At 40.0% G+C, this 14,688-nt stretch overlaps 1 protein-coding gene across 1 annotated transcript; it reads left to right on the plus strand.

Annotated features, from left to right (window-relative positions):
- The first annotated feature begins 1,475 nt into the window (after positions 1-1,475).
- Positions 1,476-10,143, plus strand: LOC149286496 (dehydrogenase/reductase SDR family member 12-like). The gene is made up of 10 exons (XM_089493921.1): positions 1,476-1,531; positions 3,206-3,339; positions 5,970-6,052; positions 6,145-6,237; positions 6,905-6,986; positions 8,028-8,089; positions 8,435-8,539; positions 8,785-8,875; positions 9,375-9,512; positions 10,016-10,143. The coding sequence occupies exons 1-10, from the start codon at positions 1,476-1,478 to the stop codon at positions 10,141-10,143; spliced, it is 972 nt and encodes a 323-aa protein (XP_089350047.1).
- The last annotated feature ends 4,545 nt before the right edge of the window (positions 10,144-14,688 follow it).

Genomic DNA, 14,688 nt, shown 5'->3' on the forward strand with positions numbered 1-14,688 from the left:
ATTTATATACGTTCACGTTTATGGATACATAGTGTCATATTTACCTCACGACGAGAACCTCTGTACCTACCCATATGGCTGACACACACATTACCATCTCACCTCCTCTTTGTGGACCTCTACTTGATACCATGTCATTCTCCTCAAATGATGAGGACTACTCATGCTTTTCGTTCTCTTTGCTACATATCCTCAACTTATACATATTCTTACTTATATTTATTATACGACATTCTTGTTGTGTTGGCTCTATACCCCTTCACATGTACTGTGTGACTGTTTGTCATTTGAAATTTACCATGGATCTGACACTGCATTTTATTTTTTGTGACCCCCCCTTCTTTCTTTCTGTATCCTTATCGTGACGAAACAAAGAAAACATAAAAAAAAAAAAAAAAAGCTGAGGTGGCCCTGTATAATGTATAATTCAATGTGTTCAAAGACTTGCTGATTTAACCATACGTTATAGAGGGCTAGCCAAGATCTCCCTGCAGCAAAAGCTCACTGGAGTTGGATCTTCACAAGTAAAGTAAAGGCGCTGAAACAAAACTCTGCCGCCAACTCTACCTTTAGTGAATAGACCCATTTGCCAATTGGTGTATTTTAATGGACGCTTAGAATGGTTGTAGCCAAAATCAGAGCCGGTATTATGGACTGCCTCGCCCAAGGGTGTTAGGCGGTTATTTGAACTTTCTCATGTACAGAAATGTAAAACGTGACACGCGGGAAAACTCATAATTGTAGCATTGCAGAAATAATACTATAAACTCCATACAGTGTTAACCCTTTCACTGTCAGTTTTGTGAAAACATTTTGCCCGGATGCTTTTTTTTGCTCTTCAATAAAAAAAAACAACTAGTTTACAAAAACAACCATTATTAGCATCTCCCCAGGCCAGTTTTACTGTTACCGGACTTACACGGTGCGTCCTCTGTAAATGACTAAAAAAAGATACCCGATTTCAAGCAAGTCAGTAGGATACACAAGCAATATGTTGAAAATATAGTATTCAGGAATCTTATGACACGTGAAATGTTAGCCAGTATGAAGATTTCTAGCCGTCATAAGTTTTTTTAAGATAAATTAATAATTTCTATCACCCATTCCAAGCTTAAGTACACCCCAACTTTTAATTCAATTTTCTACTTAGGAAGGGGGGATAAAGGACGTGCGTCATTTTTTTTTCCTATCAGTTAAATTCACGTACAAATGAACTCATGAAGGAGCCGAAACCTCAGAAACACAACCTAAACTTTCATCTCACAACCTCAAGGCGCCAAAGACCCAACCCCACAAGTCCTCCTGTCAGAAAGCGTTTACGGTGACGCAACGGGGCGGAGCTAACGCTCCGGGCGCCGGTTATCGGCCATTGCCTGGCGTCAGAGGCCAGCCCCTGGGGGAGGAGCAAAAGACTCAAAGGAAGGGAATTGCAGGCAGTGCAGTGCAGAACATTGTCTGATAGAGCGGGGAGGGAAATGTCGCTGTATAGAAACACGGTGTGGTTCCTGAAGGGGCTGCGGGAGTATACCAAGTAAGTGACGCCGCGAGCGGTGTGTGCTGGATGTAGTGCTGCTGGGAGTGATACTCTGCAGCCACCGGGGGGTAAATACAACGCTTCGGTGACCAAACATTCCAAACCGGCGAGCTCTGCAATAATCGCAATAATAATAATAATAGTAGAAATAATAGTAATGATAATTGTGTTCCCAGTCTGCTGGTCGCTTTGCAGTTTGATAGGAAACACGTTTTCCGGGCAGTGTCAGTTTGCAGTCGTAAGTAACGTTAACGTTCTTTGTATTACTACATAATTATAACCGGCGAGTAGAATAAATGCTAGTGGTCTTTTCACCCCCACCCCATAATCTGCTAACCCTTTCCATACGTGGTTTGCGGTCTTTGACTTCCTGGTAGAGTAGGTGTCAATAAGTCGTGCTTGCTTTGCTGAGCTGGTTAATAATGGGTTAATAGTAGCAATAAGCCGTGATGTCGGTGTCTGTGTATATTATATATATATATATGTATGTATATGTGTGTGTATATATATATATATATGTGTGTGTGTGTATATATACAGTGCATGTAGGATCGGTGTAGGGAAGGCTTGTTGCCCGTGTTGTGCAGGCTGATGGGTGCTGTCAGTGTTGTTGTGTAATTCGCATATATAAGCGCTGTGTGATATAATATATTATCTAATGCTCTTACATAGTACGGTTATTATTTAACCGCACGGTCACACATGCTTATGAAACTTTATGGCTAAAAGTGTGACGTGCATCAGCCTGAGGGTTTGTTACAATGTTACTTATTATGTTTTATTTAAGATATACATTAAAATAAAATGGATTTTTTTTAAGATATATTTTAGGGTTGTAGCAGCAATAGGGAATTTGCATGATTTTACATTTAATTTGGATTCCTTTTGTTTAAAATACATAAGTTGCATTTTAATTACCTTACCTGCTCCAGTTTTATAATCCTTTATATTTAGTGTCTCCCCCCCCCCTTAGAATAATGTCAGACTGTTTGGATGTAGGGATTGTAAGAAGCGCTGTGTATATTGTTGGCACTACATAAATAAAATATAATAGCAGTAAATATTCCCTGTGGTTTTTTTATCTCTAGTACATACTATATATAATGCTGCCTTTAGCTAGGATAAATGCAGACTTTAATCTCGCCTGACATGTATTGGTTTTTAGTTTAGTTAGGTATCCTATAAAATATAACATATATTTATATTACAGTATATTGCCCCAAAACTGTATTCTGCGCTCGTTGGATTCCTTCCATAATTTTAATATCTGGTAAAACGTGTTGGATAAATTTAGGTTGATCTAGCACCCCTTTTCATTAAATTATCAAACAAAAATGTAATAGCGCAGAACAAATGGTAAAGTCCGGACTGTTGAGCAGGAGGCATGAAGGATGGGAAAGATTATACTTTCTGCAATTGTGTAGCGTGGAAGCCAAGCGCTGTAGTCCTAACGATGATGTAGGAAGACTGTTTGGGAGGACTGGCTTCGTTAGTTGAATGTGTTGAATGTCTGTTAAAATGACAAGTGGTGGAAAGGATCTATCGCGGTAGGGTCCCGGAAGAAACGCTAGGTCTGGGAGGACGCTTGCAGGTCCGTGGAACGCGGGTATATTAGTTATGTTCAGTCTGAGAGTTTCTATTTATCCGTAAAACTTTTTTAATGTATTCCAGGAGTGGATATGAAGCTGCCGCCAAGCACTTTGTTGCAGAAGATCTGGAAGTTGATGTTACTGGAAAGCATTACATGATTACAGGTGCTAATAGTGGGATTGGCAAAGCTGTGGCCATGATAATAGCAAAAAAAGGTGAGACACAGCGAGTGGTGATTAAAACCCACCCCTGGGGGGGGATTTAGGGGTTTATTAACTAAAACTGTTTGCGATTTACAATATCGGTTCCCTAACTTAACCGCGTATTATGAAGGACAAACGCCAGCAGGTTTCTCCTGTAAGAACCGCTAGATTGGCTCCGCGTAATGCATAGCTAAGTTGGTATGATTTTTTAAGTCACATGACCTATTTAAAGAGACACTTTACTGCCCCTGACTGCCCAGTAAAAAAGAACGCATTAGAAGTAACCTGTAAGTGGTTAAATACATGTTCTCCAATTACCTGTGTTAGTAGGGCTGCTGCCCTCCTCTGTGGTACGATGATTCTTGTCGCTGGTTGGCTGTCTCAATCAGCCAATCGGTGGCAGGACAGAGCTCCCATTGAAATAAATAAATAGAGCCCCTGCCCCAAGCATAAAATGGTAAATAGACTTTCCTAATAATTTTTATTCTGCAAACTATGTATAACCAGGAAGAAAGATAGGCGCAGATGTGATGAAAACATGTAACTGCTAAACTTGGTTTGAGTACATAAAGGCTGTTTAGTTCAAATAAGGAGAAATGTTGGAATACAAGCTCATAATCTACATCTAAAACCAGAGGGTAAGAGATTTAAAGTGAGGAAGTTGCTGAGAGGGTGATAGATAAATGGAACAGCCTCAAAGCAGAAGAGGTAGAGGCTAATACAGTAGGGAATTTTAAATATGTAAAGAGTAGATGTGTGGCTGTCCTAAATCTAAGATGAGACCAAGGTCTTAAGCACTGGGTCTCTGTATTAGGACTATTTGGGCTGAAAATTAGACTTGGGCACCAGGGGGCTCTTCGTGTTCGTCTTCGTGCTCGTCTTCGGCAAAAAAAAGAACTTCGTATTCCGCGAATATTCGCCTGGTCCTGTCTTCTCTTCGGGCGAATATTCGCGGACATTCTTCGTGCTCGGGTTTTCTTCGTTTTCCCCGGTTAAGGGGTTAAAACGGGGTTAAAGCCGCTCTGGCGCCAGGAGTTTAAATGTCCGTATGAGCAACTCTATTGGTCGTCAGCAGGGGGCTCGTCTGCCATTGGTTGATGGCAGACGAGCCCCCTGCTGGCGACCAATAGGGTCGCTCATACAGACTGTTATACTCCTGGTGCCGTAATTGTCCAGATAGAACAGGGAGACCAGTGGGATCTGCCGGGTAAGTTACAGCATTGGGGTTTTAAAAGTCTGCACGAGCGACTCTGTTGGTCGCTCGTGCAGACTTTTAAAACCCCAATGCTACAACTTACCCGGCACATCCCACTGGTCTCCCTCCCTGTTCAATTAATTAAATGTCCGTACGAGCGAACAATAAAGTCGCTCGTACGGACATTTAACTCTGTACAGGGAGGGAGACCAGTGGCATCGGCAGGGTAAGTTGCAGCATTGGGGTTTGAAAACCCCAATGCTGCAACTTGCCCTGCCGATGCCACTGGTCTTTAACTAATTGAACAGGGATGGAGACCGATGCCACTGGTCTCCCTCCCTGTTCAATTAGTTAGTCCGTGCCGGGTTAAATGTCCGTACGAGCGACCAATAAAGTCGCTCGTACGGACATTTAACTCTGTACAGGGAGGGAGACCAGTGGCATCGGCAGGGTAAGTTGCAGCATTGGGGTTTTAAAACCCCAATGCTGCAACTTGCCCTGCCGATGCCACTGGTCTTTAACTAATTGAACAGGGAGGGAGACCGATGCCACTGGTCTCCCTCCCTGTTCAATTAGTTAGTCTGTGCCGGGTTAAATGTCCGTACGAGCGACCAATAAAGTCGCTCGTACGGACATTTAACTAATTGAACAGGGAGGGAGACCAGTGGCATCGGCACTGCCGATGCCACTGGTCTCCCTCCCTGTTCAATTAGTTAGGGGTTAACCTTTTTTTAAAGGGTTAAGGGGCCGTGCAAGTGAGCCTATTGGTCGCTTGCACGGCCCTTTAACCTATGGATTTCTGCTCCCGTTAACCCCTTCGATGCTGTGTTAACGCAGCATCGAAGGGGTTAACGGGAGCGGAAATCCATAGGTTCGCTGTCAGGGGCTACAAAGACCGTGCGAGTGAGCCTATTGGTCACCTGCAGGGTCTTTCTCTGGCATCAACCAATTGGTTGATGCCAGAGGAGGTCCCTGTAGGCGACCAATAGGCTCATTCGCACTGCCCTGTAACCCGTGACGGCGAACCTGCGGATTTCCACTTCCGGGAACTGCTGCGAAGCCGCGAAGACAAGACAAGGTAAGATGAAGGGGGGGAATGGTAGACGAAGACGAAGACAATCACGAAGATCTTCGTGGTGTGTGTCTTCGTCTTCGCCTACGTTTTACCGCCGCCGTCTTCTCTTCGGCGTGTCTTCGGAACGAACACGAAAACGCACTCTTCGTGTTCGTTTCCATGTTCGCCCGAAGACGAATGCACAAGTCTACTGAAAAGTTATTTGTAAAATTCTATTTCTGTGTAAAGAGATTCTCCAACCTGCACAATACACAATGCATACATAGACATAATCGCACGTTTATTATTAACTGTAACAAAGTGCTCTTAAGTTATTTGAACTGCAACTACTGCCCGTTATTAAGAAATAACTGTTTCTCTCAATCCTTTTAGGAGGTTCTGTGCACTTGGTGTGCAGAAACCATGAACGTGCAGAAGAAGCGAAAAAGGAGATTATTGCTGGCACTGGAAACCAGGTATGTGTAAAGTACGAAAAGTTCTCTATCATACTTTATACTGCATTTAAAGCATCAAGTAAAAAAAACAATGTCCATATGTTTGTGTTTAGAATGTTTGGGTGCATTTGCTGGATATGTCCAATCCGAAACAAATATGGGAATTTGCAGATAAATTTAAGACCGAGAACAAGCTGAATGTCTTGGTAAGTTGAGTTGCAAACACCCACACACTGCATGTCTTGTGCCTCTTTTTTTTTTTTTTTTTAAGCAAGTGGGCCATTCTCTGGGCAATAAAGAATGTATTGTTCGTGCGCATACACACATTCATGCGCACTCACACACTTACAACCATAGACAACCAGTAAAAGTTTCCTGCTGAATAGACTATTCTCTTGGTTGATGGTCATGAGGCAACACTTCAGTTTGCACTTTTTATACACAACCCAGAATGTTCAATGGTAATGTTACTTTGGCGCTTGTGGAAGTAATGTTGGTGGAGGCGGCTGAATGAAGAGCAGGTGATTAAGGATTGAGTCTTTACATCAAGCAGAACGTGCAGACGGTATAGTCTTCATCTGTTTCTATGCTAGCTTTTCTATGCTGACGATCATTGTGTAGCCACTGTTAATGAAGGCATTTTCTGAGTAACAAAGTCTGCTTTATTTGGTAGAATAATTAAGCTCAGGCCCCAAAGGGGGTTGCTCTAGAGTAATTAATCTGCCACAAGGGCTGAGATGAAGTTTTTTAGTATGATTTCTTTCAACTTCTGCCATATTTGCTAGAATTTGATAACTCAAAATTATGTCAAGATTTACTAATCACCTTTTTGATCTTATGTGATATGTAATTATATGACTGCTATGTTTGCAGATAAACAATGCCGGTTGCATGGTGAACAAAAGGGAACTGACAGATGATGGCTTGGAGAAAAACTTTGCTACCAACACTTTGGGTAAGCGCTTACAAGCCAAGCAGTGTGCAGATCAAGCACATTTACTATTGTCTTCCTAACACAGATATTATTCTGCGTCCTTACTGTGTATGCCTACGCCACATAGAGGTTCTTCCGTAATGTAAATGGTTTTGTCTAAAAACTTACATGTAAAGTCTTATGGTTAGGAAACAATGAATGTGCCGTAAAATTAAACACTTTATAGATGCCAGCCGTACATAAAATCTGTTTAAAGTCTATGTAAAAGATGTGATCTTTCAGTCCAATTAGAATTCCGGTCAAGTGCTTTGCTGGCTTTATGCCATTCTCTCTAAAGGAAAAGAACTAAAAGGTCAGACCAACATATTAAAAGCTCCAATTTAAAACCATCTCAGAGGAATGTTCGTCATGCTCGGCAGCTTTGTCTATTTATTGGTGGTCACTCATTAAAATTGTCAAAATGGAGAAGATTTGGTTTAAAAGAGCTAGTTTAAGGCTTGACCAATAATTCCTGTGAAATATAAACACTACAAAGGGGTTTAGTTCTACACTCAATATGTTGCTTCTGCTACTAGGGGAGCGATGGCCTTGTAAGCAGACAATGCTATATGTTTAATTCATTTTAGCTCAGTCGTAATGGGAACGATATCTTGCACAATCGGTAGTAATTCAGCATTAACTTGGATTTATAGAAACATAGAATTTGACAGCAGATAAGAACCATTTGGCCCATCTTGTCTGCAAGTTTAAATCATCTCACTGTTTAACCTTTACCACACCTATTGAGGGGCTGTTCCACTTACCTACCACTATTTCGGTAAAGCCAAACCTCCTTAAATTCCATCTAAGCCTCAAGTTTATTTCAAATGAGGAGAAATGTTAGAATAAGAGGTCAGTCTGAAACTATTTTCCTGTACCTTGTTACTCTTATGTATTTTAAATTCTTTGAGAGCTGAGCTTCTGAGCACCCTTCTCAGACTGGATCGATTTGGAGTCCATGATGCTGGAGAATTATAATTCATGCTGACAGTGCTGCTTGATGTTGATTACTTCTATTCTCAGGTACTTACATTCTTACAAAGGCAATGCTACCTGCTCTGGAGAAGGAAGAAGATGCAAGAGTTGTAAGTACTTTGTCATTCTGCTAATCTAAATATTTAGTACTGATTTTCTCTGTAGATATTCACCCAGAGGGACATTCGGGATTGTGAACAAGAATTAGACATTACATGAACTCTGAGGGCATATAAGGGCTGGGCTCGTGGGTACACTTGACAAATATTCAGTTGACTAAATCATTAAATTAAATAAAACAAGAACAATTTTTCAAACTAAAAACAGTTGTTTTCAATGTCATATTAACAAAAATGGGGTTCAGTCTGCCAAGCAGTACAACAGTTAATTCACTCTGTATTTGTCAGATTCTGCTTTGAAGACATGTAATAACGGTCTCATAATATATACTACAGGTAAACGTCTCTTCGGGAGGTATGCTGGTTCAAAAGCTAAATGTTTCTGACCTCCAGTGTGAAAATGGGACTTTTGACGGAACAATGGTATACGCTCAGAACAAGGTGGGCTCTCGTTATGGCCTTTGGGCTTAGATATATAGATATACACACACCCTCACACTTTTTAATTTTAAAAGAACAGAAGGTTCTTTAGGTTTGATGATAATAATAAAGTTCAGGTTTGCATTGTTACAAAAAAATACAGCCAATAAATTGCAATGTGAAATAAACCGCATATTGTAAAATGCAATATGCAGAGGTTGCATAAATTCAATTGTAGAAGCATTTAATGTTTTATTTGTTTTTAGCGTCAGCAAGTCATTTTAACAGAGTTGTGGGCTAAAGCACATCCAAAAGTCCATTTCTCTGTCATGCACCCAGGCTGGGCTGACACACCAGGTAAAACATCGTATACATTAGCATGAGCCTAAATGTTTCTTTTCCTTTATTGTATGGCTGATACCCCACAGTAAAACTCTGTTAACATATTTTCGTGAATTTACAGAGCCACTAAACCGTTCCCTGATAAATGAACGCAATCCTTTTTTGTAAGGGTATAGTGAGTGATTTCCAGATAATGTGATAATCTGTTTGGTTCTCTAATGCCTGTCCTCAAGCAAACTGGGTTTCAATTAGAACATTTCCCAGACAACAGACTTGAGTCAGGCAGCAGCCGCCAAGTTTTGATCTCGGTGGGTTCTCTTAGTGCCGGGTGAGGAAACCCGTCCATGTTGCTCATGGGGCTGTGGGGGGACTTAATATCTTTTTGGCCCATGAGTCATGAACACACTGCGTTTTCCTTTAAACATTTGGTGCCAAACCGATGCCTGCATCTAGATTAATATGTATGTATGTGTATATATGTATGTATATATAATTTATATTTTTTTTCTTGAAGCTGTAAGGTCCTCCATGCCGGATTTTTACGAGAAGATGAAGAATAGGTTACGTACAGAGGATCAGGGAGCGGACACTGTGGTGTGGCTGGCTATATCTCCAGCTGCAACACAGCAGCCCAGCGGCCTCTTCTTCCAAGGTAACGCCTGCCTGGATTTATCTTCCTTGTCTCTGTTATTGTGTATAATGAGTTCCAGATGTAAAGCTATTCTGCTGGAAGATGCATGCTATGGGGGTCATAAGGGAAGACCGGCACTTCTGATACAGACCTATGATTTTGGTAACCAATATAGCTCCACCAATGGAATTGATAACCATATGTTATGTTACGTTTATTTAAATGAAGACTCTTGACATTTTTCTAAACCTGTAACGACTATTAACTGAATCAAGACACCTGTTAAGGGCGTTTACATGACAATTGGCATACAAGAATTTATTTTATCCCGCTTATTCTTAGAGAAACTTAAGACACAGATAACAAATGGTATGAGAGGACATGGATCTGAGCCTAATACGGCTATATCCATTTTCCTTACTTGAACATAAGAACCTTGAGTTCAATAATTGTTTAATTTTAAATGTGGTTGTACAGAAGACATTTATCCACCCAGTTTGAAGCTGAGATACTTTATTTTATAGATCGAAAACCTGTTTCCACCCATTTGCCTTTGGCAAGTACGCGTTCCTCTCCTGCTGATGAAGAGGAGCTTCTGAAGAACCTGGAGGAGCTTTCACAGAAGTTTGCACCAGCGACTGGCACCCCATAATGGGGGTCGCTTTAGAGCTCCAGAATGAAGGATACCTACTTCGGCGATTGTTTACTGACCAGTGGACCTTAACATTTAATGCAGTCTCCGTGCTGACTTACCAATACCTCATAACTGTATGTTCAAATGCTAGCATGAGACTGTTTAGTCTGCATAGTCTTGTTCTCCAGATATTAATTCATTACTTACCTGTAAGGCTGATGTCTACTTTCCTTATTTGAGCTTTTTATATGGGGATAAAGCAGAAGGGCTTGAAGCTTTGAGCTCTTGTGGCACATGGTTAAGGATACCTTACAAAATCCCTAATCCGGGTAGAGATTCTGTATCAGCCAGGGCTAGTTTGCCAAGCAGTCTTTCCTTTTAGGTTTTTGGCTACCAGCATAAACCAGGAGCCAAGTCACTTTGGGAAGGCTGTCTTAGCGGTCTTCTGTTTTTCTTCACATATTCAACTGGATAAGCAAAATAAGCAGTGCTTTGTGAACATGTATGACTGGTGCTAATAGACATTTCATCTTCTGTCTGCCATGTTTTTTTTATTATACATTTGGATCTATTGTTGGCCAAAGATACAGAATAATGAAATATTTCTAATGTTGCTATATAGCAACACTTTGTGCACAGCTGCCGTGGATTGTGATTGTTGAGTAACGGCCAATCAGAAATGGACCAGGTAGCAACCAGTAGCATGTACTGCAAATTGTAGATGACTTGCAGGAGTGTTAATCTTTTCAGCTGGAGGTCACACAACATATTTTTCTAAGGAACACATACTGTTTGCATACAGTTTGTTTATTAGACATCTTAGTTTTAGGAGGGTGTAAGCTAAACTTGTGAGAATCTCTCTTCCCTGAGTTTTGGGGGGTTTTTTTTGTATCTCCTTTCAACTATCCTATTGAAGGGTGAGAACACAAACATTTATTAGCTCGGGCCAGGCTTAGTATTTATGTACCCATGTTCTACAACCTAAGATGATCATCCTGGAGATAAAGAACAATGTATGACATGCTAGTGCACGGTCTAAAATGATCTACCCGGACGTCTTGTTGCTGTACTAAGACTAGTGTACTATTAATATGTGTAACCCGCAGGTGGGGAAACTGACTGGGGGGGGCTATGTGTGTGAACCATAAAGCTGGGGGGGCTTGGGAAAGATCAGGAAATCGGAATACTTTGTGTAAAATGAAACTATTATTGGATAAATTGATATCTATACAGATGAGTTATATGACAACCAAGCAACAGTGGGAGGGTGAATTATCCATAAAATACAATAAGCTTGGTTGGGTTAGCTGTTGTCCATAGGACTGTAATACCATATGCTGGGTAAATGTCTGGAATAAATCTGTCTTGTGGGGGTAGCTCCACCGGTCCAGCAGGGAGATGCAAGGCTTCATTTTGTATGTTCTGGTATTTTGCGCATGAACAATGCTTGCTTTTATTAGTTGTGCTAAATATATAATTATAGAGCAAGATTGTCATTTGTTGGCTATACATTTTGCTACTAATCAGCTGTAATTCAGCATCTACTCAATAGCTGCCTGTTGGGTTGGGGGAGGCTTTTATTTGATAAATTTACAGCGTATGACCAGTAAAGGGAAAATGTACTTTCATTACACCTATAGGGGCAAGTACAGAACAGGCAGTGGTATTCCGCATCCCAGATCCGAGCCTGTTTTACCGAGAGCCTCCATCCAGGGTTTACATCGCAGGACCAAGAGTAAAGCGAGCCCTGGATCTCAGAGCAGACACCTTCTTCCATCCAAACTCCTCACTCCTGAGTGTAATGTTTTCCAGCTGTCTTTCTCAGGAATAATTCATCTTCAACGCTATCCTGTTTGTTGGGAGTTTTAACTATATTGCCAGAATGACCCATGTAATATCTGTAGCACTCGTCCGATCATTAAATAACAGGGTAGGGGGGACAGATATACTCAGTGGTGCATCTAGTCTGAAGGCTGCCATTCATCTCTGTTTTTTCCTTTTGGTTAATCCAACATATATGTATTCTATGTTAATATATGCTCGTCCTCATCATTTCTTCTTATACATAACCTAGGAATAATTTCTGTATTTTTGCAGTATATATATATATATATTTTACAGGTTTGTGTGTTTTGACAAACAAGTGAATAAATTACAAGATTCAGGATGAATGCCTGTAAATACTTTTATTATTTACACTGTGCATTAACAGGTAGCAAAAACATGTTTTAATGTCTACAGAGAAACCATTTAAATGAATCTAGTACATAGTACACAATTAAGTCATGTAGAAATTAGCATTAGTACATTAATTAAAATATGGTCCCTTTTTATCTCTCATTCTTATAAATAAAACATAGCAGCAGCGATGACACAAACAGGAAAAGCCATCGAACCTGGGATTGGGCACAGGGATCCAACTCTGCCACTCCAGCCGCCATTGTTGCCAACTCCCATGATGCTCAAGAGGACGTTTGTATTATGGGAATGGTAGTTTCTAAGCAGCTGGAGAGTCGGAGCTTGCTGATCTAGTGACTTTAAGAGGACTAGTATTCACCCACAAACCCATAGGACTTGGAATAATGAATGAGTGTTTTATGAGCTTCTTGACACTGGATAATACAGTTATGGGGCTCAACAAGAAGATATTTTTTTGTAGTTATGAAACAAAAAAAATATTAACCAAACATAACTATACAGCAGGTTTTAATAGCATTTCTGTTTCACCAACTCTTTCTTAATATAAGTGAAGTAGATTTGAATATATGATGAGGAGAGATCGGAACAATATGTAATTTTACAATAAACACTTGTCATATGCAGTGTTAAATATGTTAACACAAACAGTTGAGTTGTGTTGTACTGAAACGTGTAAAGGTGGTTTTAGGTTTTCCCATTAATAGTTCCCTTTATTTCCACTGTAACACAGCGATAAATGTTTGTAATGGGAAGTCAACCAAAACCATTTATTTTTATCTAAATCCAAATATCACTAAAGCATGGACATGGCCAATAACGGAGCCCAGGATAAGTCAGGGGCTGACGAGGTAGCCTTAGATATTTTCAGACCAGTGGCTACCAAACGACATACGTGCGGTCAAGCAAATCCAGCCCGAGGACCTGATGGGCCCTACTAAGTATAAGGCCTGATTGACAAAATGTCAGCATATGTTCTGCAGAAAATGTGAAGATTTTATTAACTAATATATCAACTACAAATATCTCATTGTTGCCACATGCATAGCAAGATGGTTGATGGGAATTGCAGTCCACAAAGGCCATTAGAAGAAAAGAAAAAAAGGTTTACCGCAAATAAAAAATATATATTTGTATTAGGGGAAGGGGTTTTCAGAGAGGTGGTGGCCATCTGAAACGTCACAATCCTAGACAGAAAACCACAGAGTGTCGCAATGTACGGGGTATGTGGTTGGCACTCTAGTGCTTTTTGTCAGCTCTCTACCATATACTTAGATACTCGAAGGGTTAAAAATTAGTGGGGTCTATTCACTAAAAAGGGAGTTTGAAGGAGTCCTGGGTTCAACTCCCTAACTCAACTATTCATTAGGATTGGTCAACAAGTTTCTCCAGTGTGAAGGGCTGAGCTAACCCTTTATAGAGGCATAATCCCATCAACTACGAGACTTCGGAGATGGCTCATGGATATAACTACATTATACAAGGCCAGCCAAACTCTTCCTGCGGCAGAATCTTATTTAGGATTCCATAATGCATAGTGAAGTCAACAAGTTGAAACTACATCTCTGCTGCAAATTCTTCTACCCAACACCCTTTAGTGAATAAACCGCAAATGTTATTTTGGTGCGAACTGTTACAAAGTGTTATTTAGTAAAGTAAACCTTTACGACTAGAGGCACTTAAAAAGGTTAACGGGTTCTTAGCCGGAATGGCAGGGAAACACCTATTCTAGATGAACATGAGAAGTCATCTAACTAAATAGGAGCACTGTTTGGTTCCAGCTTCTGTGAAAAAAAAAACTAAAAACATGTACAAAAAGCATAAAATAAGTTTCAAGTACAATAAGTTACACTTGTATTAGAAAATAGTTACTTGCTCCAGGACGGTACTAGAAATAAAAGTAGAATAAAAATGTCTAACAAACCCATACTATGCCAGGAAATACAAAAGTCTGGAATGTAATCACAAATACAAGACCATTACAAATGAACATAATTAAAAACAAAAGAAAAATAACATTAATTAAAAAAAAAAAAAAATTCAAGGCTTCCAAACCTCAAATTTGAATCTAGCAATATGGACAGTATTGGACGGAACAATATCTATAATACATACAGTGCAGACAATAGATATCTTAATCTGTTCATTTACTTGTGTTTTAAAATATCCTAATATCCAACACATCAATGCTTTAGGAGAGGTTTAGGTTACAAAATGAATAGAATCATGTTACAGAATTTAATAACAAATTAATTTGTTTTGGACTTAACCATTTTCTTGTTAAAAACAGTGAAGTCTCTGGAATGGAATGTGTTAAATGTATGCATTTACACACACACACACACACATATATATATATATATATAT

The sequence above is a fragment of the Sceloporus occidentalis genome, unplaced genomic scaffold (assembly GCF_023333645.1).
Source record: "Sceloporus occidentalis isolate IW3139 unplaced genomic scaffold, rSceOcc1.0.p SCAF_68, whole genome shotgun sequence".
NCBI lineage: Eukaryota > Metazoa > Chordata > Lepidosauria > Squamata > Phrynosomatidae > Sceloporus > Sceloporus occidentalis.